The sequence below is a fragment of the Macrotis lagotis genome, chromosome 6 (assembly GCF_037893015.1).
Source record: "Macrotis lagotis isolate mMagLag1 chromosome 6, bilby.v1.9.chrom.fasta, whole genome shotgun sequence".
Taxonomy (NCBI): domain Eukaryota; kingdom Metazoa; phylum Chordata; class Mammalia; order Peramelemorphia; family Peramelidae; genus Macrotis; species Macrotis lagotis.
Window position 1 is genome coordinate 68470502 of NC_133663.1, and position 23865 is coordinate 68494366.

The 23865-nt window shown below is 43.2% G+C and overlaps 1 protein-coding gene across 1 annotated transcript in view; it reads right to left on the reverse strand.

The window, feature by feature from the left end:
• Positions 1-3096: 3096 nt before the first annotated feature.
• The window catches only part of WNT6 (Wnt family member 6), a 28464-nt gene continuing 7695 nt past the window's right edge, over positions 3097-23865 (reverse strand). The window contains exons 2-4 of the mRNA XM_074192561.1: positions 8942-9162; positions 8431-8774; positions 3097-5909 (exon numbers count right to left, since the gene is read on the reverse strand). Coding sequence (XP_074048662.1) covers positions 5448-5909; positions 8431-8774; positions 8942-9162 — 1027 coding nt within the window. The 3' untranslated portion in view covers positions 3097-5447. The remainder of the gene's footprint in view (positions 5910-8430; positions 8775-8941; positions 9163-23865) is intronic.

Sequence of the window (23865 nt, forward strand, 5' to 3'; positions counted from 1 at the left end):
CAGCCACCGCCTGAGACCACAATTACAGGGGCCACTGGGGGTGGGGGTAGGAGGGATGAAAGGCAGCAAGGAGAATGGTTCCAGCTGTGCTCAGCGGGAGGGGGGATGCTGTATGCAGGGGTACTCTGGGGCAAAGCAGAGAAGTTGGGGAAGGGGAAACAGGTGGGGAAAAGGAGGACCCTACCCATACTCCCCCAGTACACAGTCCATCCCACAGGCACACATCATATCATCATGCTGGGTTCTGGGAGTTAGGAGTAAGAGGCAGTTCCATTTGCACTGTCCCTCTGGACTCTGAGTGTAAATTCAATGGTTTGGGGAGGAAGGCAACTTTATTTTTATCCTGGGAGACAGTTGCTTTAGCTTCTAAATCACCTCCCTAAAAACACAAGAAACAAGGGAGTAGGGGGGTCCTTGAGCCCCAAACCCTCCTGCTTTCCTAAACTACCCCCTGGGCCTTCAGCCTCATTCATGTCCTTGGCCCTGTGCCTTGGCCTCCCCACCCCCGCCTGCTTGCATTCTCTGCTTTACATGATGTGGTCAGACACATCTGGGGCTGCTCTGTTCTCTTCAACCCCCTTCACCTCCCTCATCCCCCCCAGTCACTGAGGACTGGGAATATACATCAGGCTCTTGGGGGGGGGGCAGGGAGATGGGAAGAATTGGGAGGTGGAATAAGAGGAACAAATCTGAGATCTAATTCCTTCCTTTACAGATAGCAAAGGGAAAGTTAGCTGATGGTTTCTTACATCCTCACATTTAAAGGATTAGAAAATGACCCAGACAAGAGTTTACCTAATGGTCCCAGAGAGAGAGAATAATAGCAAAGCTCTTACTCCTCCCTGGGCTCCAGTTCCATCAGCTTCCCTCTCCCTTTCTCTAAGTAGGGGAAATATGGTGTAGGATCGCAGACTACACCTGAGACCCTTAGGCAATCTTCTATATTAATAAAGTGGCCTACAACTCTTGCTTTGCCTCAGTTTCTTTCCTTAAAATAGGGAAGGTAGCATCTTGAGGAGGTTAGGACTCTCAGGGATAGACAGTAGAGAAGCTCAAGAAGTTCCCTGGCTCCTAGTCCCATGCTGAGATGATCCTGTAGTACCAGATAGAATGGAGACAGAAGAGACCAAGAGGGACTAAATCATATTCTCTCCAGACTAGAGATCTAAAATCAGGCCCCAGCTATAGGGTAACCTGGGTCAGGGCTCCCTCTGGTGACACTGAAGGGAGGTGCAGGAGATTGGTTAAGGAAATGGGCCATGGTGGGGGGGGGGGGGGTAACTTATTTCTTTCTCTTATACGACCAGGTGTTGCAAGTGGTCTCTTCTACCTAGAAATGGTTGCCATCTTGAAAGAAGGAGGCAGCAGAATTCCACAAGGGAGAGAGTTCTAGATCCCACCCTCTCCTTGGCTCTTCTCCTGACCTTTCCCCAAGGCCAAATGTTCCCTTAGGGAGTTAAAGCTAATTCAGCCTGAAACATCTGGAATGAGGGGGCAGAATCCTCCTCCTCTCAGTGGGGGATAGAGACTAGTGCCCCCACAGAACTCTGGACCAAGGCCTCAGGTAGAGGAGCCATCTTTTGTAAAAGGTCTTGACTTAATAGATCAGTCTATCCTGATAGCCAATCCAGAGTCCAGACAGGAAGGATTCTGGAATTCCCTACCTAGAATTTCTTTCCCCTTTTCTTCTGACTTCAGCCAGGTGATATCACCATCCAAACCCAACACACACCTCCTCTGATTTCTTCCCACACACATACACATCTCTCCTACTCCTTTGAGTCTGGGGCCACAAGGATCCTGGAGAGTACTGACTGGGGTGCTGCTGGTGCCCAGGAAGGATTAAATGAGTACTTGACTCCTCAGATCTGATTCTGTTTTGGAGATGATGTGCATTTGAAAAGAAATGGTAATATTTTGTATGTAGTAGAAAGAGCACTAAACCCATTTGAAAGGAATGGGTTTAAATCCAGCTCAGCAACTTATCGATAGTATAACTGACACAATTCATTACTTTCTCTGGGCCTCATTCTCTTCATCTGTAAGAATAAATGAAGGGATAACTTAATCAAAATTCCCTAACTCATAGTTGGAATGGGCTCCTAGAGGTCATCTATCCTGATCTGAACCTGAAAATCTGTTAATCTTATCTCCAGTATCCTTGACAGGTGGTATCATTTTGAAGCTCTCCAATGAAGACAGACACATCACTTCCCAAGAAAATCCATTCCACCTATAGACAGTCCTAATTGTTAGGAATTTTTCCCTTCAGTAGAAAAATCAATCTCTGTACAAACATCTGTTTGATCCTAGTTTTTCCTCTGTGAAGCCATTCAGGACAAGTCTAATCTCCCTTCAGCTGAACAGTCTTTCAAATATTTGAAGACTATCCTATCCCCCCCCACACACACACACATACACACTCATTCCCTCCAATTCCATGTTTCTAAATCTAAGTAGGGAAATCTATTCCATGTTTCTAAATAATCTCCATTTTTCTCAAAACCCAAGGTACCTTACTGAGGACATATTTTGTCAATGCCTTTCCTCAGATATAGCCTCCAAAACAGAATACTTTGTCTGACTGGGGCAAGAGGCCTTCAGGACTCCCACCTCTCTCTTCCTGGACCCTAAGACCTCTACCTTAAAGCAATCTAGAAATCTCATGACTGGGGGGTAGGGCAGACATTTCATTCATGGGATTCACCAAAAGCCTTAGACTATAAGATCATAGAATCATAGATTTAAAACTGGAAGAGATCCTTCATTTTACAGATGAAGAAACTGACCTAGCTTGTTAGGAAGAATTTGGACTCAAGTTTTCCTGACTCAAAGTCCAATACTTTATACTACTATGCTGCTACTTCTCTCTTCCATACAAACTGTTTGATCCTAAGATCATAGTCAGAAATCCTGAATACCATCCCCGCCCCCCCCCCCCCCCAGTGACCAGGCTCCTCATTCTTTTAACGTTTACTGTGAAGAGAGGAAAAAGGGACATGGAACTGACCATCAGAGCCCAAGGGCCTGATTTCTGGTAAACCCTTCTCCTCCCCACTCTTTTACCAACCCTACATGGCCTTTTAGGGAATTCACTTCTGGGACTATTGAGGGACCCAAAGAGAAGGAAAAGAATGTGAATGCAAGGAGTTAGTCAGTCCTATGATAAATCTGCTTGTTTGTAAATAAAAATACTTTATTGTCAGGCTGTATTTTAATTGTATTCAAGTGATGAGTAAAACTTAATTTCTGTATCAAAAGGTGTCATAGTCATGAAATTGGGGAGGGGTGTTAGGGTACCTCAGATTTCATAAGAAAGAAGGAGGAGAATTAGAGCTACAAAATTTTGGTTGAATTGAATTAAATACAGTCTAGGAACAACCAATAAGTGAGAGAAAGAATGAGAATAACTCCATCCTTCCTTACTAGGTTTCCTCCTTGTGGCTTAGGTTTTATGGCTGATGGGAGGGAGGAACCATAAGAACATAGGAAATACCGCAATGGGTGAGACCATGATCCACAAATCCCAGTCTTCCATTTCTAACTAGGGTGCAAAAGGGTGGTTGTGGGTAGACTTTGCTGCCTTTCTTGCCATTGATATAAAGGCAGCTCCATGTCAGTACCTTTCCTTTGCCCTTATCACATGCTACCTTCATTTATAGTCATCACTTCTCCCTCCCATATTGGATTGTAAACTTGGGGGCAGGAATTATGTCACTTTTCATCTTTGTATCTTTGGTGCCCAGTGCAACGTATTTAATAAATATTAAGTCAAGTGTATTGAATGACAAGACTCAGAAACAGCTGGGTCCAAATACTGGCAACTCTCTAAAACTATAAAGTTACTGAGGTAATGAACTTTATTTGTAGAAGTTTCTCACTGGGAATCCCCTCCATTGATCAAATCCTTAGGTCCTCCTATGACAAAGAGGTCTACTGGTAAAAGCCAAGAATTTAAGATAATTTGGGAATTTAAGTCATTTCACCTACCAAGGACTCAGTTTCCTCATCTGTAAAACAAAAGGGTTGTTGGACTGGCCAGTCAAATACTGTTCTTTTTTTTTTAGCTGTAAGACACTGTATATTCCCTTAATAATAATACTCTATAATAATAATAATAATAATAATAATAAACTCTCTAATCTTGTTATAAAAAAGTCAAGTGATCAGCTATGATGGATGGAGCTCCTCTCAGCAGTTCAGAGATGTAGGACAACCTAGGGAGACCTGAGATGGACCATGACACCCACCTTCAAAGGAAACCAACCACAACAACAAAAACCACATAATCTGAATGGATACTAGTTTCACTTTTTTTAAAAACTGCTCTTGTGCCTTTCCTTCCTATTCCACAGTTTTCTTTCTTTTCCCTTGATCCTAATCCCTCGTACACAAAATGACTAATATGTGGGCATATTGAACATGGGTGTATACATTTACAGCTTTTACCAGACTGTTCACTCCTGGGGGTGAGGGTGGGGGTGGAAAGGGAGGATGGTGGAAAAATGTGTAACTTATGAATATATGCAAGTGGATGAATGTTGAAAGGCTTTCATGAAACATAGTTGGAAAATAAAAATAAAATATTTTTTAAAAATTGAGTGTAGATTGCTCCCCACCTCTTTAGATGCGTGGCTGGAAAGAAGTCACCTGCCGCACAAGAGAGGAGGAATAAAAGAACCCTCAGACCTAATGTCTTCCAGAAAAGCGGCAACCAAGGCAGCACGGATTTGAAGTCAAAAGATCCTGATTCAAATCTCAGTTGTGCCCCAAATATGGCTAAACTATTTCACTTATCTGAGCCTCTAGTCGTCCTCTGTAAAATGGGGGAGTTAAACTAGGGCATGGCTGGGAAGACCCAACCAATTTCCTAAGGAAGGAACCCCTGGAGCTCAGAGGGTGGTAACCCTCCAGGGTTTCCACTACAAATGAAAGCTTCTCTCCTTCCCTCTTTCCAGTCCTACAGCATGATGCTAAATATCACTTCTTTGACTGTGCCTGGAGAGACTGGCTTCTCTTCTCAAATCCCCAACTGAGTCTATTTTCTTTAAATAACTTTATTAGTACCCAAATTACCCCACTGACAGCTCCTAGTGCCCTCCCCAACCCCTGTCATGAGGGTGCCCCCCCTCCAGTGTTGTTCCCCTGGGCTTTTCTTAGTTCCTCCCATTCCCCAGGCAGTGCTTTAAGATCACCCTGATCCCCATTCCGAATCTCCATCATTATCAGGAGATGCTGAAGGAAGTCAGTCAGAACGTAGCAGGGCAGGGAGCCCCGAGGCATCGGCAGCATCAGCCGGGAGGGACCCTTGGTCCCCTCGACGGTCCCTTTCCCTGGATGTCCCGGTCGCTGCTCCTGGACCACCGGGCCGCGGGGCTGGGGGCACCGAAGCCTCCGCCGGCCCCCCAGCAGGCTGTCCTCGGAGGGGCGCGGGGCGCGGGGCCGGCTCAGAGGCAGAGGCTGAGCTCCTTGCGGACGCGGCAGCGGTGGCACTGCACCACGCAGCACCAGTGGAAGCGGCAGAAGCAGTTTTCCTCCAGCTGCACGCTCTCCTGGCGGTGGCCGCGGCCGCAGCACAGGAGGTCGCAGCCGCTCAGGTCCGGGGCGCTGCTGTTGCAGGCGCGGCCGCGCGTGCCCGGGGAGCCCGTCCGCCGGTTGGCCGAGCAGAAGTCGGGCGAGTCGGCGGCGTAGAGCAGGTCGGCGCGGTCCGGGGGCTTGAGGCTGTGGCCGGCCGGCAGCAGCGCCTTGCCGTCGTTGGTGCCCATGACCCTGGAGGCGCCGTGGAAGCGCTCCAGCAGCCGGGCGCCCACCTCCCGGAACGGGGGCAGCTTCTGCCAGCAGGTGCGAAGGGCGCAGGAGCCCGAAAGCCCGTGGCACTTACACTCCGTGCGCGTGTGACTCCGCACCGCCTGCGGGGGGGGGGGACATGGGGGGAAGGTTGGGGGGACAGTCAGGTGGGAAGGAGGTGAAGAGACCCAGGGGGACATGGAGGGAGTCAGAGAGTGAAGGAAGTGAGGAGACCCAGGGGGGCATGGGGGATGAGACAAGGGGCACACAGAGTCAGGACATTAGAGAGACAAGAAAAAGCCCAAAGGCAGCAGGGAGAGGGAATGGCCAGTGGGACATGAGGGTGGGTGAAGTGGGAGGGAAGGATAAAGGAACAGACGAGGGGGGCATGGGAATAGGGCAGGAAAGTAAAAGTATAGATATGTGAAAGGCAGCCAGAATAAAACATGGAAAGGGGGCAATGAGGAATGGGAGCAGCCAGGGTGATGAAGGGAGATACCATAGAGATGTGGGAGATGAGAGAAAAGCAGGGAGAAACATCCAGGGAACATGTCAGTAATGGGAGAGATAGGGGGATGGGAAAGGGGAAAAGGAAAAAAGGAGCAGAAACACCAAGGGACATCAAGGGGGGGATGAAATAAAAAGAAGGTTGGGGACAAGATGAGAAAGATGGAGTGAAAATCAATGAAGAAAAAAGAGAAACACAGAGATACATTTTGACAGAAAGAAAATGGACAGAGAAGTTGTATGGAATAGGAAAAAAGGCAGGAAAACATGGAGAGAGGAGAGAGAAGGAAAGAGGGTAAGAAAAAAGGAAAAGAGTTTGAGGAGAGGATTAGGAAAATGGAGAATAAAGAGAGTAGAGGAAAGATGAGGGTAGAAATAGGTTGAGAAAGAAGACATGGGAAGAAGAAAGAAGAAAGGAAAGGAAATAGATGAGGGGGTAGGTAGATAAAGACAAACAAGAAAAAGGAAGGAATAGAAAAGAGACATGAGCAATGATGAAAAAAGTTAGGAATGCAGAAGTTAAGTGTTGGGGAGGCATGGGGGCCATGGGAGTTGGTGGGATAAAGAGAAAAAAATTAGAGGGAGATGAGATTTTATCTATGAAATGCTATAGTTGGGAGTGGAAAGGGAAGTGATAAGGTGTCAGTCACCCCCATCCCCTCCTCCCTTTTCTGCTCTTTCATTCCAACCCCTCATGTCCCCAGGCAGGGACTGAGCATAGACTCAGAGTGGGAACAAGGCTGACTGGGCTGCTCACCCTCCCAACAAATATGTGGGCCTGTCCCAACACCACCTTCTAGTTACTCCCCCTTCCCCTCTATCCCCTGAGCAGGACCACAAGAGGCCCAGCTGTCATTAATGGGAATGTAAGAGGAGTGTGTAAGGGAAAGTTCCAAGGCATCTTGGAGGTATGGAATAGGGGTAGGTCCTATAACCTGAGATAGAAATCCAAGGGTTCTAACTTCTGGTCCTCTTAAGGTGGGAGTTTATATTTGAGGTTGTGAGTCTGACTAGAGGGGATGAGTGATGGAAGACTGGATGGGTTGTAAAAGGGCAACCACGTGAAGTGAGCCTGTGGACTAGCTAAACTCTGATGGTTCCAGAGGAATTCCAGCAGAGAAATCTTAGAGCCTGGTACTTGTTTTCCATCTACTTCATCTTCCCTCCCCTCATGCTAAATTCTTCAAAAAGCAAAAATATTTCATTTCTCTCTGATTGACTGATAGTCCTTTGGTGCTCCCATTATGGGAGATGATTAACAGGACAAATGTTAGGAAGTAGAGGGAGGACAAGGGGGACACAAGGGTTTGCCTTGGGAAAAGAAGAGTTTAATGGTAGATTGGACAGCCAGAACTGGAATGTAAGGGAAGCTTTTTAAGTGTAGATAACATTGGGCTAGATTATACAATACAAATAGAAGGGACTTTTGAGGCCAAATGCTTTATTCTACAGATGACAGATAGGCTTATACAGAGTTTAGGCAACTTGCCTAAGGTCTCATGTGTAAGAAGAAGTTGATTTAATATCAATCATACCCGGATTGGATGCTACTTATACCAAACGCAGCATCCTGGCTTCCCTCGAGATTCACCTCCAACCCCACTTTCTGTGGGAGGTTTTTCCCAGTCCCCCCACCTTCTATCCTATAGGTATTTTGTATAAATCTAGTTCTCCATGCTCTCTCCTTCATTAGAATTCAAGTTCTTTGAAAACAGGACCATCCTAGGTAGAGGGTGGGATTGGAGGGGGTTGCCTTTCTTGGTAGCTTCAATGTTGCCTGCTACATAGTGGTACATATTAATTAAATGCTTGGTGACTGATTGATTAATTGACTGCCTTCCATCAAGGTAGGCTTAACTTGACTGGGATTAAACCCATTGCTCAATATCGCAGTCCTTTGTCACACCTCAAAGGTTCAACCCAGCCCCGAGGTCCTTCTCTTCTCCTCCCAGGTTCCACCCCCAATCCACAGCCCCCTCTTTTTCAGTCTAAACCTTTCCTCATTTCCATACTCAACCTGGTTTCTCCAAGATCATTCCCTAAATCCTGCCCCAGACACCACCCCTTATTTCCTAGCATTCCACAATGGCTCCCACCACCACTTTGCCCTATTCCAATTCCTCCTGGAAGCCTCACCAGTCGTCCAGCCTCATTGTTGTGTAGTTGCACCAATGCCCGTATATCACCCCGGCCTCGCTTGTGCTGAGCATCCATGAAGAGCCTGGACTTCTCATCCCCAAAGTCCACGTCGTCTCCACAGCCCCCCCACTCCCAGGCTGCATTGCCATCCAAGGAACTCCCAGGACCTGGAGGACCCGGAGTCCCAGAGAGGTTGGGGATCCCAGGGGGCCGGGGTGGGGCCCGTCCACGGGGGGCTTGACAGCCACACTGCAGCAGCTCTCCCATAGAGCAGGCCTGAGTCACTGCATGGCTGGCTCCAGCTGCCGTGATGGCAAAGACAAAGGCCGTTTCCCGGATGTCTAAGGAAACAATCAAGGTGGGTAATAGTAGGGGGGAGAATAGTTAGGAAGACAATACTGTAGGGGGGGGTCAATCTTAACCCTTTGGGTGAAAGAACTCCTTCCTCTTCCTCTTCCCCTTCCCTTTTCCCCCCCACTCCTTCCACTGGCCCAGAACTCTCACTGACCCTGTTGCAGGATTCGCCCAAAGGCTTTGCTGTGACTGGAACAGTTCCAACGTCGGAATCGGAACTGAAACTGGCACTCCCTCACACCTAGCCGGGCACCTCGTGCCAACTCCGCCACCAGCTCGGGCTCAGCCTGACACAGTTCCGCTTGCCGTCCCGCTAGCCTCCGAGCCTTCCGGCAGATGCTGGTGGGATCCATGACCAGGGGGCTGCCCACAGCCCTGCAGGGGCAGAGAAGCAGCTGACTTGGAGAGGTGCAAGGACAATACCTCACCCCCAAGGCCCACATCCCTCTCATGGAATCATGGGTCATAGAAGAGGGATCTTAGAAAACATCTAATACAGTCCCAACCTGTCACAAATAAGAAACTGAAACTCAGAGAAATAAGAGGATTTATTCAAGGTAGAAGTGGATGGGGAAGAAGTGAGATTCAAAGTCAGGATCTTTGATTCCAATGCCAGTGTACCATAGTGCTCACTCTCTCTTTTCTTTGTCTCTGTCTCTCTCTTTCTCTCTCTCTCTGACTCTCTCTTTTCTTTCTTTGCTAACTCAGAAACTAGTCCTGAACAATGGGATATAATGGTTGGGGTTCTTCAATTGCTAACACTGGCCAAAGTTTTCTGTCTATCTTCCCCAGGAATCTGGAAAGGAACCAATAGCAAAGAAGGTTTATTAATAGGTAACTCTAGGGGAGATTGGGGGAGGAGAAGGAATGACATACAATTTAACACTTGGATTTTATCCATATCTATAAGAGGTTACATCCAATTATATTGCCTATATTGTTATTCAATGCATGCATTAATTTAAAGGCAAGAGACTTAAGTTTAAGCCCCTACTCTATTCCTTATTAACTTATTAGCAAGTCTCACCTCTCTGGGAATCTTCTGGAAAGTGGACTAATTTCTAAGGTCCTTTCCAGCTCTATAGTGATACATAGCTGTGACTCATGCACACCACAGTCTCAAGAGAATTAAAAGAAATAGAATAACCAACCTGGAGGCATGATGACCATAAATAGAACTGAGCGCTGTCCTTTCTAAATTCTCAGTGACTTCATCAGCTCCCATGAATTCAACTAACATCTCTGGGCATGACTTAAGGCTCTACAGCCATGAGCTCTTTCCTAAGCTGTGATTCAGCATCTCCAATTTTCCCTCAAAATCAACATGTCCAAAAGAAAACTCAATACTTTTCTCCTAAGCCCATTTCTCTTCCCAGCTAACCTATGTCAAGGACACCACCATTCTTCCCACCACCCCCAATTAACAACCTTCAAATCATTCTCTGCCAAATCTCACTTGGCACTAGTCAGAGCCTTCATCACCTCTCATCCAGCTTTTGATCTCTGTCCATTCACTTTTTCTAGTCTCCAATCTGTGCTTCACTCAGATGCAGAGTAAAAGTTCTAAAGTCTGACCACAGTGTTCCTCAGTTCAAGAAATATCCATGATTTCCTGTTGTCTCTAAGTTAAAAAACAAATTCCCCTGTTTGGCATTTAAGCATTAATGTTCTTTTCCAGCCAAATTAGCACTTTTCCTTTTCCACAAAATGACATTCCATCCATCTCTGTGCCTGTCACAAATGGTCCCCCATATTTGGAATGTTCACTCCCTCCTCATTCCAACCCCTTGGAACTCCTCACCTCTCTCTAGTTTCAACTCAAGTTCACTTCATTCAAGAGACTTTTCCCAAGGCAACTAGATGGTACAATGGAGAGAGCACTGGTCTTGGTGTCAGGAAAAATCCAAATTCAAATCAAGCCTCAGACACTGACTGGATGACCCTGGGCAAGTCGTTTAACCTCTATCTGTCTTAGTTTCTAGGGTTCACAACTTTGCCTACCTGTCAGGGATATCATAAGCATCAAATGATATATCTGAAATATATTTAGCATAGTGCCTAACATAAAATAGGCACTAAATATTTGTTTCTTTCTTCACTCACAGACTAGTTCGTGCCCTCCAACTCACTATGCATTTATTTTAAATGCATGCTATATTAGTAGAATGTAAGTTCCTAATGGGCACTTTTGTATTGAACTTCCAGCATCCAACATAGGACCTGACAAATACAATAAGACACTCGAATGCTTATTGATAGCCTGAACACATAGCATATTATCAGCAGGTTGCCAATGATGACTTGCACTTGAGAAATGGTGTGAAATACATGGTGGAAACATCAGGAATGGAAAAGGAGATGAGTCATGTTGTGAAAATGAAGATTTTTTTTTAGAGAAGAAGAAAAGTTTATTGAGATATTGCTGTGGTTAGCAGAAGTTAGAGAAAAGAAAGATTAGCAGTGTCAGCAGCAACAATGACTGTAGCAACTACCATTAGAGAATAAGCAGGAAGGAAAAGTATAGAAGCATGAGAAGTTATCTGGAGGGATGACACTCTCCCAAAGTGGACTGGTTTCCCAAAGGATGACAGAGAATGCAGATGAATAGTGCTACATCAGTATCTTGAAGATACAAAAAGACCAGCCCTAACCCATATAGCACATTAAATGGATCTTTTAAAATTTCTCTGTGTATATGTACTTGGAAAGTCATGGAGGAGGTTAGCACGATTTACATAACTACAACCTCCCTAGCATTTTGAGGTTTCCAAAGCACTTCTCTCACAATTCCTGAGGTAAGTAGTACAAAGCATATTATCCAACATCTTTTTGGGGATGGGGAAACGTTAGAGTCAGTTTTCAAACCAAGTCTGTATATGTGTGTGTGTGCATATATGTATATGTATGAAAAGACTTTGGAGTCAAGGGACCTTGTTTTGAATCCTGGTTCTGCTTCCAGTTCTATGGCCCCTTTGGATAATCACTTCATCTTAGATTTTTCAACTTTCTGAGACAAAGCAATGGGATTAATTGGCTTGCCCAAGATCACATAGCTAATAAGTATCAAGTGTCTGAGGTTGGATTTGAACTCCACTAGGGCAGCTAGGTGGCACAGTGGATAGAGCGCCAACCATGGGGTCAGGAGGACAGAAGTTGAAATCAATTTCAGACATTTGACACTAGCTGTGTGACCTTGGGCAAGTCACATAACCTTAATTGCTTCGCATCCAGGGCCATCTCCAGTCATTCTGATTCATATCTGCCCACTGGATCCAATTGACTCTGGAGGAAAAAGTAAAGCACAGTACTTCCTTCAATCAAATCCAAATCATATGCTTGTCATGGCATCACCTTTCCTGACATCATGCTCTTCTTCAAGGATAAAGGACAAACATCATCATCTCATCTTTTTTTTTTGGCCTTTGCAAGGCTGTGAGATTAAGTGACTTACACAGCAAAATAATTATCAAGTATCTGAAGCCAGATTTGAACTCAGGTCCTTGACCTAAGGCTGATGCTCTATTTATTGCACCACCTAGCTACCCTGTATCATCTCATCTTTAGAGAAATACATGTAGATGGTAGACTCATTCAGCTCACATCTACTACACTGGATATGAACTTGTTTGGGTCAATTTTAAACAGAAACTTCATTAAGTTTGAATACACTCTGCCCAGATACTAAGGTGACATACATATTCCATTGTACTAAAAGGAAATGTTTGTATTTTGGTTCTTGCTGTATCTTTGAAGTATCTTTATAAATACTATTTTAAAAAAGAATTGTCTAGATTATCACTAAAGTCCTTTTTAGCTCTAAAAATCTATGATCCCTTAATCACAAATCAATGCAAATGATGTATTTTTTTCTGATTTCTTCATATGTAAGTCAAATCCTCCCAATCAGTCCATAAGGACTTATATTATTTTTACCATCTTCACTGAATAGAGCTCAACCCTGGGGCAAGCAACAGGTGCTCAATAAATGTGGCTTGAATGGCATAAAGGGATCACATTTTGGAGTCATCAATACCAGTATAAGGGAGAAATGTGGGGAAACTAACAAAGTTGTTAGGAACAAAGGGTAGGACACTCTGAGAGGTCAAAAAAGAGGTCCTGTTCAATTTTTAAAAATATTTAGTTACTATTGCTTTGAAGGCAGTACAAGGACTTGAGAGACTGAAATTTTGACAAATAATCCCTGCCCTTAAGGAGCTTAGGTTTTATCTAGCAATGTCACATCTAAACAAATGTAATTTGAAGAGGAAGAAACCATTAAAGAATCAGAGGATAATTGAGAGGGGAAATAGCACTATATCTGGAGCCTTGAAAGAAGCTATGGATCCCAAAAGTAAAAGGTAAGCTCCTTGAGGGAAAGGACTCTTTCAATTTGTGAACTACATCATCTAGCAGAGTACTTCGTACACCTCATGAGTACTTGAACACACAGTAGGCATTCAATAAATGCTTGCTAATTGACCCAATCCAATAGGATTAATAAGGGGAGGAAGGGAACAGGCATTTACATAGTACCTACTATATATCAAGCATGATACTAAGTGCTTTTACAAATATCTGCTTTAATTTTCACAAACATCTTGCATCATCATTATTATCTCCATTTTACCCTTGAGGTCATCAAGGCAAACAAAAGCTAAGTGACTTGACCAGGACCACATAGCTAGTAAGTGAGGTCACATTTGAACTCAAATCTTTCTGACTTCAGCCTCAGCATGAAATTCACTGCACCACCTAATTAATTGTCTCCAAATGGTTGAGTATTCCAGGCAAGGGAACAACCTTTGCAAAGGTAGGAGATGGACTCCTAAAATGGAAACTCTACAGGAGATAAACTGATTTGCTGAAAGGAAGTAATGTGAAATATCTAAGGAAGTAGACCAGTCAGGATGTAAATGCTTTTAACCATGTTAAGAGTTTGTATTTTGTCTTGAAGGGAAGCACAGAAGATTTGGTAAAGCAGGAAAGTGATGTGGTCAGAGCTGTGCGACTCTGATTTGGCAAATCTGCAGAAGATGAGAAAAGTTAGAGAAGGATAGAGACCAAAAGCAAGGGAAATCAGCTTCAGGAGTCTGGACTGAGATGATAGCCATGTGGATGGAGAAAAAGGGATCTGTGGAAAAGAATCCAGATTGGATTGGATTGGATGAGGAGGAAGACTCAGTGATGATTCCATGGTTTCAAACCACATTCTCAGTAGAAATAGGTTAGTTTAGAAGTGAACCAAGGGGGCAGCTAGGTGGCGCAGTGAATAGAGCACTGGCCCTGGAGTCAGGAGTACCTGAGTTCAAATCCAGCCTCAGACACTTAATAATTACCTAGCTGTGTGGCCTTGGGCAAGCCACTTAACCCCATTTGCCCTGCAAAAACCTAAAAAAAAAAGTGAACCAAGATTGAAGGAGAAGATAATATTTAAAAACTGAGTTCCCAATAGAATATCACCCACAGGTAGAAATGTTCAGCCAGCAATTGAAGTTAGTAGAATTCTTAGAGCTGGAAATAAAATTTTAGGAGTCCTCTGCATAGAAATGATAACTGGAACTATAGGAGCTGAAAAAATCAGCAATAGAGTTTATAGAGAGAAGGGTCCAGGAAAGAGTCATGGGTAACATTAACAGTTTTTGTTGTTTAGTCTTGTCCAATTTCATAACCCCATGTGGCAGAAATACTGGAGTGGTTTGCCATTTCCTTCTCCAACTCATTTTATAGATGAGGAAACTGAGGCAAACAGGTTAAAGTGATTTACTCAGGGTCACAATAAGTATCTGAGATCAGATTTGAACTCAAGAAAATGAGTTGACTTGACCTCATTTGATCCACTTCGCCACCTAGCTGTCAGTGTCTACAAGGGATAAGAAATGGATAATGACCCAACAAAAGAGAATGGGGAGCCGTCAGACAGGTAGGAAAACAAGGAGAAGGTAGGGTCAGGGAAGTCAAGGAAATAGTTATAGAATAAAAGAGTGACTGGCAGTTTCAGAAGCTGCAGAGAGGTCAAGTAAGGACTGGAAAAAAGGTCATCAGGGAAATGAGTTGAGATCACTGATAACTGATCGGGGCAATTTCAGTTAAATGGTAGGTTCAGAAGGCAGACTGCAAGGGCTTGAAGAAAGAAGTGAAAAGTAGATGGAGCCAATAAGCACAGAGGTCTTCTTAGAGGAATTTGGTGAGAAAGAGAGAAGACATAGCTTGAAAGGATAGTTAGAATCAAGAAAAGGTTTTTCAAGAATGGTAGAAATTTGGGAATGTGTATAGGCAATAGGGAAGTAACCAGTAGATAAGAAGTGAATGAGGATGGGCAGATTTTGAGAAGAGGAAATGAATTGGAGAATGAGCAAGTGCTAGAAGAGCCAGGAAGGGAGGGGATTGAGTACAAGTAGACTGGCCCCCAAAAGAAAAAGGGCAACCTCTTCAGCAGAGACTGGAGTAAAAGAAGGCGAATGGGAAAGCAAAGGTTGTATATAAGAATGACAAAGGAAGATCTTGGACAGAAATAAAGCAAGACAAAGAAAACTCAACTACAAAACATGGATAATAATAATAAGAGAGGGATCCTGTACTTATTTATAGTGATGAAGCATGATGGAGCCCTGAGGTCAAGATATATATGTCTGTGTGTGTGTGTGTGTGTGTGTGTGTGTGTGTGTGTGTGTGTGTGTGTGTATAAACATTCTGGCCTGCATATCTAATGAAGGCAGTAGATAGGGATCAGTAGGAGAGAGGGACGACTATACTTCCCCATGTCTATAACTATTCCCCTTGGGTTTCTCTTCTCCAGACAAACTCATCCTTCTCCCCTACTACTTCCCATCTCATGAGAAAGACTAGACCTGGGTACCAGGACTGACAGAAGATTCTTCCAAAAGGATGGTGACCTCAGGACTCCATTATGTTCCATTTCTATATATAAGATGAAACATGTCCCTTCACCATCTTGGACCTTAATCCTAAAATGAAGGCTTGATTCAATGACTTCTAAGGTTCCTTCCAACTTTAAATCAATGATCCTTTGATTCTACTTACAAAACATACCCTAATCTTTCAATAAGAGACTTATTGGGTATCATCCTTTTTCCTTCCCCAGAGCCCCAGTTACTAGTGCTTCTCCCCACTTCAGGGTTTTGAGAGTACCTCATTCTCTCCACCTCCTAATTTATCTGAGTATATATGGATCCCCATCTTCATCCCCAAGACTCCATGAATGTTTGTTGGATTAAAGGAAATAGAAAAATCTCTCTCATATAAATTCTATAGATTAGAATTACCAATTTCCTTATTTTAAAATAAAAATGACAGAATGAGCAAATCTAACCCTCATTCACATCCTAATGTGAATTACTTTAATCAGATATTCAGATACCATCTCCCCTTCCTGATTAATGGCTGAAAATATATGTACAGTAAAAATGGAAAATTTGACAGAAAAAGGGGAAAACTGAGAGCTAAGAGCTAATTTGGAAGCTTAACATGGTAATCATAAAAACACCATGTTCACAGAGATTCATAAATATGAACATATGCATATATATATACAATTCTCACAAATATATCTGTATGCTTATAGATTTATGTTTGCCATTAATAGAACATTTTCCTCACAGTGATACTCTAAATTAAATACAACCTACATTATTAGTTCCATTTTGAAGATAAGAATACTAAGAATTAAGGAGTCTAGGATTAGACCTATTTACCTACTTGTAGTGGGGATTCAGGATATCTGAAAGCCTAGGTTAGTTAGGAGGTCTTCAGAAGCATAGAGACAGGATAGAAAATAAGTGGGAAGGTGACAAACAAATTTTCATTACTTAGCAATTTTTGGTTTACACAATTTACACCAGTAATTTGTATAAGAACTGTGGGTTTCTCCACTGAAAATAGAAAGGCAAAATTCGTGTTTGTTGTATTAAGAAACACAGGTCTTTTTCTTTCTTTTCTGCAGAAAATATTTATTTTTCCAACTACATGCAATGGTAGTCTTCAACAATCATTTGTTTGCTAAATTTTGAATTTTACATTTTTCTCCCTCCTCCCTTCCCTCCCCCTTTCCCCTGATAGAAAGCAATCTAACATAGGTTATACATGTATAGTCATGCTAAACATAGATCCATACTAATCATGTTAGAATAAAGTCTTTTTAACACTATGAGATGCTATAAGATGTGGACACAGGAAGTTACATCCTCAAATCTTCTCTCTAGACTCATATCTCTCTCCTTGGCCCATTTATACCCCTCATCAAACATCTCTCAGCAAAAAAGAATTCTGCACATTGCCTGACCGATGTGTGGTCCATGGTACCTAACTACTGAGGATGGTGGGGATGATTTCTGAAGGGCCCAGGCAGACTTCAAATGTTCCATGGCTCTGAGACTAATGAACTAAAGAGTCTAAGAATATGTTCAGATTCTAATCCCTAGAACAATTCTAAGGATTTTAGTTCTAACCTTAAGGAACAGTGTATACGAGGATAATTAAAATATAAAAACAGGCCTGGAAAGTTTCCCTTTAGAGTCCACTTGACCACATTCTTAAAGGTCAGAGTAGTCTGACTTCGGAAATAGGAGAGCCAGGTATGGAAAAGTTTCTCCCTCCATTCTGGTTCTTGCTGACATTCTCTACTCCCTGATGACCTGGCCCATTCCTCCTAATTTTCCCCTTTTTCATTTGAATGTAAAAAGCATAGAAGATGGTCTCTCAGATCTTTTATCTATGCTTGAGATGGTCCATCCATGAGAGTTTGAACCTGGATGGCCACGCCTCTCCTCACCTCCTCCATCCTCCCTACTAACACTCTCCTTCCTTCAGGTCCTCATCATTCCCCTGCTCCATCCCCCACCACCACAAACTCCCTATTCTCCCAAGGTTAAATTGTCTTATCTTTTCAAGGTCACACTGCCCCAATTTTCCCCTGCTAGAATCAGGAGATGGGAGGTGGGAAGGAGGAGGGCGTTATCCATGGTTATTTCAGCTCTCTGAGTGCTATGGGCAGAGGAGGGTGAATGGGGGTCTGCCCTGGCAGGGGAAGGAAGAGGCCACACTCAGCCCTGGTCCTGCCCCCTAAACTTGCAGGCTGGCTGGCTGGCTGCCTGGGAACAAGAATTGTTTACCAGCTGTGGAGCCCGAGGGTAGTGTTGGAGGGGGGGGAAGGAGTGGAGAGCCTGCTCCTAGGAAGTGCTGCCTTGGGGGAAGAGGGGGCAGTGTTCAACCCCTCCAGGATCCCAAGATAGACACCATTCCTACCTTCCCAATCTTACTCTCCTCTTCCATTAGGCAGTCACAGGAGGGGAGAAAAACTGTCTAAGAGAAGAAGTAGAGTATTTTACAATGAAAAGCAAATCTGTCTAAGGGTCAAGAAACCCAGGTTCTAGACTTGCCTCTGAAAGACAAACAATAAGAAATTAGCTAAATTACTTTGGACAGGTCACTCAACCCCTCTGAGCCTCAGTAGCTATGTCCATGAAAAAGGGGAGTTAGTTGTTCTCTACAGCTTCCCTTCAGCTACAAGATTCTGTTCTATTCTAAGAAGGAATAACATCCTTTTTTCTTCTTCCCTGCCCCCCCTCAACTTTCCACTTCCTCTATCCCCTTCTGCATCCCCCAAGAGTAGTGAATGAGTTATTGCTCTGTCCCACAGATACGGAACTAATAAGGCAGAGGGTCTAAATCACAGATCTAAAGCTGAAGGAGAGCTCAAGGGTCATCATTTTTATACTTGTGACCATCTCAGAGGAGTTAAGATCACTTTGGGGAGGTGAGGATGCCAGGCAAGGTCCAATGAGTCCAAATAACCAATTAACTTAGACCTGAAAGAAAACTGGTAAAGTCTAAACAAAAGGCAGTCAAGACAGGATTAGAAGGAACATGGCAGCAGATCACTACCTCTGGGTATAGTCCTGCCCATTTCCTTTGGATCTTAGCAAGAAGATGCTGAAAATTGATCGTCTCTATCTTGTCCCCAGGGATATTAGCCACTGTGAATCCCAAATGATAAATTTATAGGGTATACTGAAAAACTCATTGGACTTCGAGAATCTGGAGACCTTCTCCATTCAAATCCCAACTCTGATTCTTATTAAACTTTGTGACCTTGGGAAAGAGACCTCCCTCTTCTGAGCCTCTTCCCTCATATGTAAAATCAGATTAAAAATCCATATCATAAGATAGTTGTGAAAAAAGTATTTCATTGATAGAAATGAGTTATCTATAACTATAACTCTTATTTTTATAATTATAAGGCACAGAAAAGTTTTTCTGGGGCAAAGAGGAATAACAATTATTTGCACAGGGACACATAATTAGTATATATATATATCAAAGGCAGGATATGACTCCACGTCTTCCTGATCATAAGCAGTTTTCTGTTCACAATATCTTAATCTCTCTCTTTCTCTCTCTCTCTCATATATGAGGTATATATAATACACATGAAATAATGTATATATTTATATACATATATTTACACATGTAAATTTACACATGTACATATAATATACACACATACACATGGAAAGACTTCAATCACTTCCCATTGCTTATAAGAAAAAATTCCAATTCCTTAGCTTCAATATTCAGAGCCCTTCACAGGTTCACCAATTTTCTTGCCTTTATGAATTCTTAATCTCAGTCATAGAATATTCTTAAAAGTGGAAAAGGAACCTTAGTTATTCTGTGACTAGATTTGCCTAAAGTCACACAGGTAGTAATAGTTTATTGGGCTATGAATTCAGATATATAATGAATGAGAAGAGTGTAGGCAGGTGTTGGATCTGGCATCAGAATATGTGAATTGATAGCCCAACTCAACTATTACTATCTGTGTGACCTTAGGCAAATCATTTAACTTCCCTGAGACTTAGTTCCTTATCTCTAAAATAAGGGGGTTTGGACTGGATAGCCTCTACAATGCCTTCCAGCTCTAAATATCACATCATCTAGTCACAGAACAACCCAGCTAGAAGGGAGCTCCAAGGTCAATAATGAGAACCTATGCCTGAACAACAAACCCCTCATTTTACAAATGAGAAAACTGAGAACCACAATCATCGAGTCATTTGTGATAGGTGTGAGTTAGAGATATTAAAAAGAAATACTGAGCTTGAGTATCTTAAATTTAGTAGGAAGTAGCTGTCTGAACACATTTATAAAAAATACAGAACAACTAAATAAATACACTATTCCCCAATACTCTTTAATGAGAATTGGTATATTAGAGTAGTATATTGAACTAGGAGTTGGGAATTGCTGCTGAGATGTTTCAGTCATGTTTGACTCTTCATGATCTCATTTGAGGTTTTTTTTGGCCAAGATATTGGAGAGGTTTACTATTTTCATCTCTTTATCCACTGTAGCACCACCTAGCTAATTCTACCTGGAGTCAAAAGACCGGGGTCCAAGCCCTGCCTGAGACACACACACACACACACACACACACACACCCTCAGTGTCCTTAGTTTAACATAAACATAATTGTTGTAGTACCTACCCCCTCCAAGAGCTGTTCTAAGGAGAGTGCTGTAGAAAGTTATTATTAACACAAACCTCCCCCCGCCCCAGCTCCATTGGCCTGTTCATTACTTCCATGATACAACTTATGTTTTCCTAGCTCTGAGCTTGAACCTCTGCTCTCACTCCCACTATCAGCCCTCAGCTTCTCTTACTAGCAGCTAGGTGGCACAATGGAGGACCACACTTGAAGTTCAAAGACTTGAGTTCAAATCTAACCTCAGATACTTACCCAAAGTATAACACTGCCAATTAACTTCTGTCTGCCCCAGGTTCCACAATTGTTAAATGGGAATACTAATAGCTATCTTGCCCGAGGTTGTGAGGAACAAATGAGATAATATTTGCAAAGCACTTAGCTCAATGGGTACCACAAGTTTTATTATATCATTTTAGAACCAAGGAGGCTGAGATTGTGCTGACACAATGTGAAGCAGTATTTGGACCCAGGTTTTTTGACTCCAGGAGGAATTAGACAGGTATAGATGTAGTACATAGAATACCGGACCTGAAGTCATAAAGACTCATCTTCCTGAGTTCAAATCTGGCCTAAGATACTTACTAGCTGTGTGACCCTGTCACTTCTCTCTGCCTCAGTTTCCACATCTGTAAAATAAGCTGGAGAAAGAATGGCAAACTCCTCCAATATCTCTGCAGGAATACCCCCAAAAGGGGTCATGAAGTGTCAAACATGACTCAATATAGCAGATGCTTAATACATTCTTCCACCCTCTCACCCTTTCTTCCTTCTCTCTTTCCTTTTTTCCTTCCTCCCTCCCTTCCCTCTTTCTTCAGGACTTTTTGACTATCCAAATTCTACCCATCCTTCAAGCTCAGTCCATACCTCTATAAGAAGTCTTTCCTGGAGAGGAATATGAATTGATAGAATCAGCAGAAACAATATAGACACAGACAAAACCTAGTCAATGTAGATGAAAAGATCACTAAAAGGAAGTTGAGAAAAAGCCAAGAATGGTCCTAAAAAACAAACCATGAAGCATTCCTCCCTTCTCAGAGCAGGAAGGTGGGAGACTAATAGGAAGGAATGCTATAGACACCCCAGAAGTTATTGCATCTTATTTACTATAAGGGAGAGTTCAATTTGAAGGAGAAAGAGGAAGCTTCCTCTCAGAAATGGCTGTGATATGAAGTCAAGAAATACCAATAAAATATTTTTAAGATCTTTCCTGACTCCACTAGCCCTCAGTCTTGACATCTCCAAACTCCTTTCCTTCCTCACATCTTTTCTATTCCCATCATTTATCATTAACATGTGCCAACAAAATTTGGGATTTGAGGTATTAGTTTTCCATGTATCTGTCTTATTTCCCCAAGTAGCCCATAAGATCCTTAAAAGTAGGATAATAGAATAGAAAACTGAACTTGAAGTCACTGGGGTCCTGAGTTCAAATCTCAACTCTTCTATTTACTACCTGCATGACCTTAGGCAAATCACCTCTCGGATTCCACTTTCTCATTGGTAACACAAAGGGATTAAACTCCAAGACCTCTAAAATCCTTTCCAACTCTAGAGATATGATTTAGTTATCCTATGATTACATATATATATACAATCACAAAACACACACTCCTAGCAGAATATCTTTCACTGTTTGATGAGACTTATTGTTGAGGATGATACTATACGAACGAATACTTAAACCATTCCATCTGATTCCTTGCCTCCCTCTAGTTCAGATCTATTTATCTCTCTTTTTTCCACTTTTCCTAGCCAACCAAGTATTCCTTGTACCCATCCCTGCAAGGGAGGGAGTTCAACAGGTGGAATAAGGGCAGCAGTAAAATACTCTATTGTAATATTTTCAGTATAAGCATTATCTGAGCTTGATTTACTGTTTTGTTTACATTTAATGATGGAGAAAATGTTAATAATGTAGGTTAAAAGTAAAAATGTGTTATGCCTTGGGGAGAGCTGGTTGGTAAACATTTACTAGTACACTGGTGGATGGGGAGAGTCCTCCCCAGACTTTCAGAATAATGAAATAATAAAGCTAAAAGAGAATAAAGAGAATCAGAGAATTATATATTCTAAGAGTGGATCAGGATCTTAGAATCCATTCAATTCAAGTCAACATACCAGAGCAGGAGTCTTCCTCCCACCCAATCCCAGTATATTCCCCAAATAGATCATAAGATTCTTAAAGGGAGTATGGTAGAATGGAAAGACAGCGGAGTGTTGAGTCACCTGAGCCCTGAGTTCAAATTCAGCTTTTGGTTAACAGAAACCAGCCACCTCCTAAGGCAGCTTATTCCATTTCTGGGAGGCTCTCATTGTGAGGGAGTTTTTCTTTACTCCAAGCCTCAGTTTGCTTCTATTTATATTCCACTCAATGCTCCTAGTACTTTTAACTCTAGACAAGCAAAGTAAGTGGAACAACCCTCCTCCTGGTGAAAGCTCTTCCCATTTATTTCAAGCATCTGCCTATGTCTCCTGGTCTTCTCTTCCCCAGTCTGAATACCTACTTTCCTTCAATTCATTGTCCCGAGTCCCAGTCTCAGAACCTTTCCTTCAACCATCCTGGCTGTCCTCCTCCAGACTTCTAGCAGCTTCAACATTGGCACCAGGGCCAAGGACAGTGAGTGAGATATTTGGGACATCTTCCTCCAGGTCAGTCCCTTTATTTTATAGAAAAGTAAATTGAATCCTCTTGAAGTAAAGGGTTCAAGGTCATGCTATCCTAAAGCTTGAACTTGAACCCAGGGTTTCTGATTCCTGATTTCTTTCTCTTTCCCATTTAAGAAGCAGCTCTTGGCTCAGTGGGCCTGGAATTAAAAAGACCTGAGTTCACTTCCTACCTGTGTGACCTCAGGCAAGTCACTTAAATGTTCCCTGCCTCAGTTTCTTCCATTGTAAAATGGGGGTAATGCCAACTACAAAGGGTTGAGGAGATCTAATGAGATATTTGTTAAAATAATATGCATTTAACTCAGTGCTTATTTCTTTCCCTTCCAAGATAGAAGGGTGAAGACACCTCAGCTTCTTCTTCCAAACACCAGTGACAAAGAAAACTGGCTCAATGTAACCAAAACCCTTTCCCCTCAGTTTACTTGGCTATAAAAGGAGGTGGTTGGACTAGACAATCTCTAAATCTATCATCTTCCCAGGAACTTAGCTGTCCACCTCCTCCCCTTCCCCCCCATCTCCTCCCAGGGTCCCCTCCCTGGCTCCCACCCCCTTGGAGCCAGCAGAGGGAGCCCTGAGCCCTGGGGCTGTGGGTGGGGGCTGGGTGTGGGTGGGGGAGGTGGGGGGCGGAGAAGGGGCAGAAAAATGTTGCCTGACTGCTGTGGCGGCAACAAGAGCAGCGGCGGCGGCAGCAGTAGCAGGCTGGGCCCGGGCCTGTGCCCACCCGCCCATCCTGTCCTGTTCAGAAACTCAGTAATTACTGCTCCCTAGTGCCCCCCTCCCCCACGCCCCTCAGTCTCCCCCCACTCCCACCTCAACCACCACATTAAAGCTAAGAATGCCCTGTACTCTATTAACCCCTGCCTCCCCACCTGCCTGCCCTCATCCTCCCCCCAGCCCATGATGCCCCA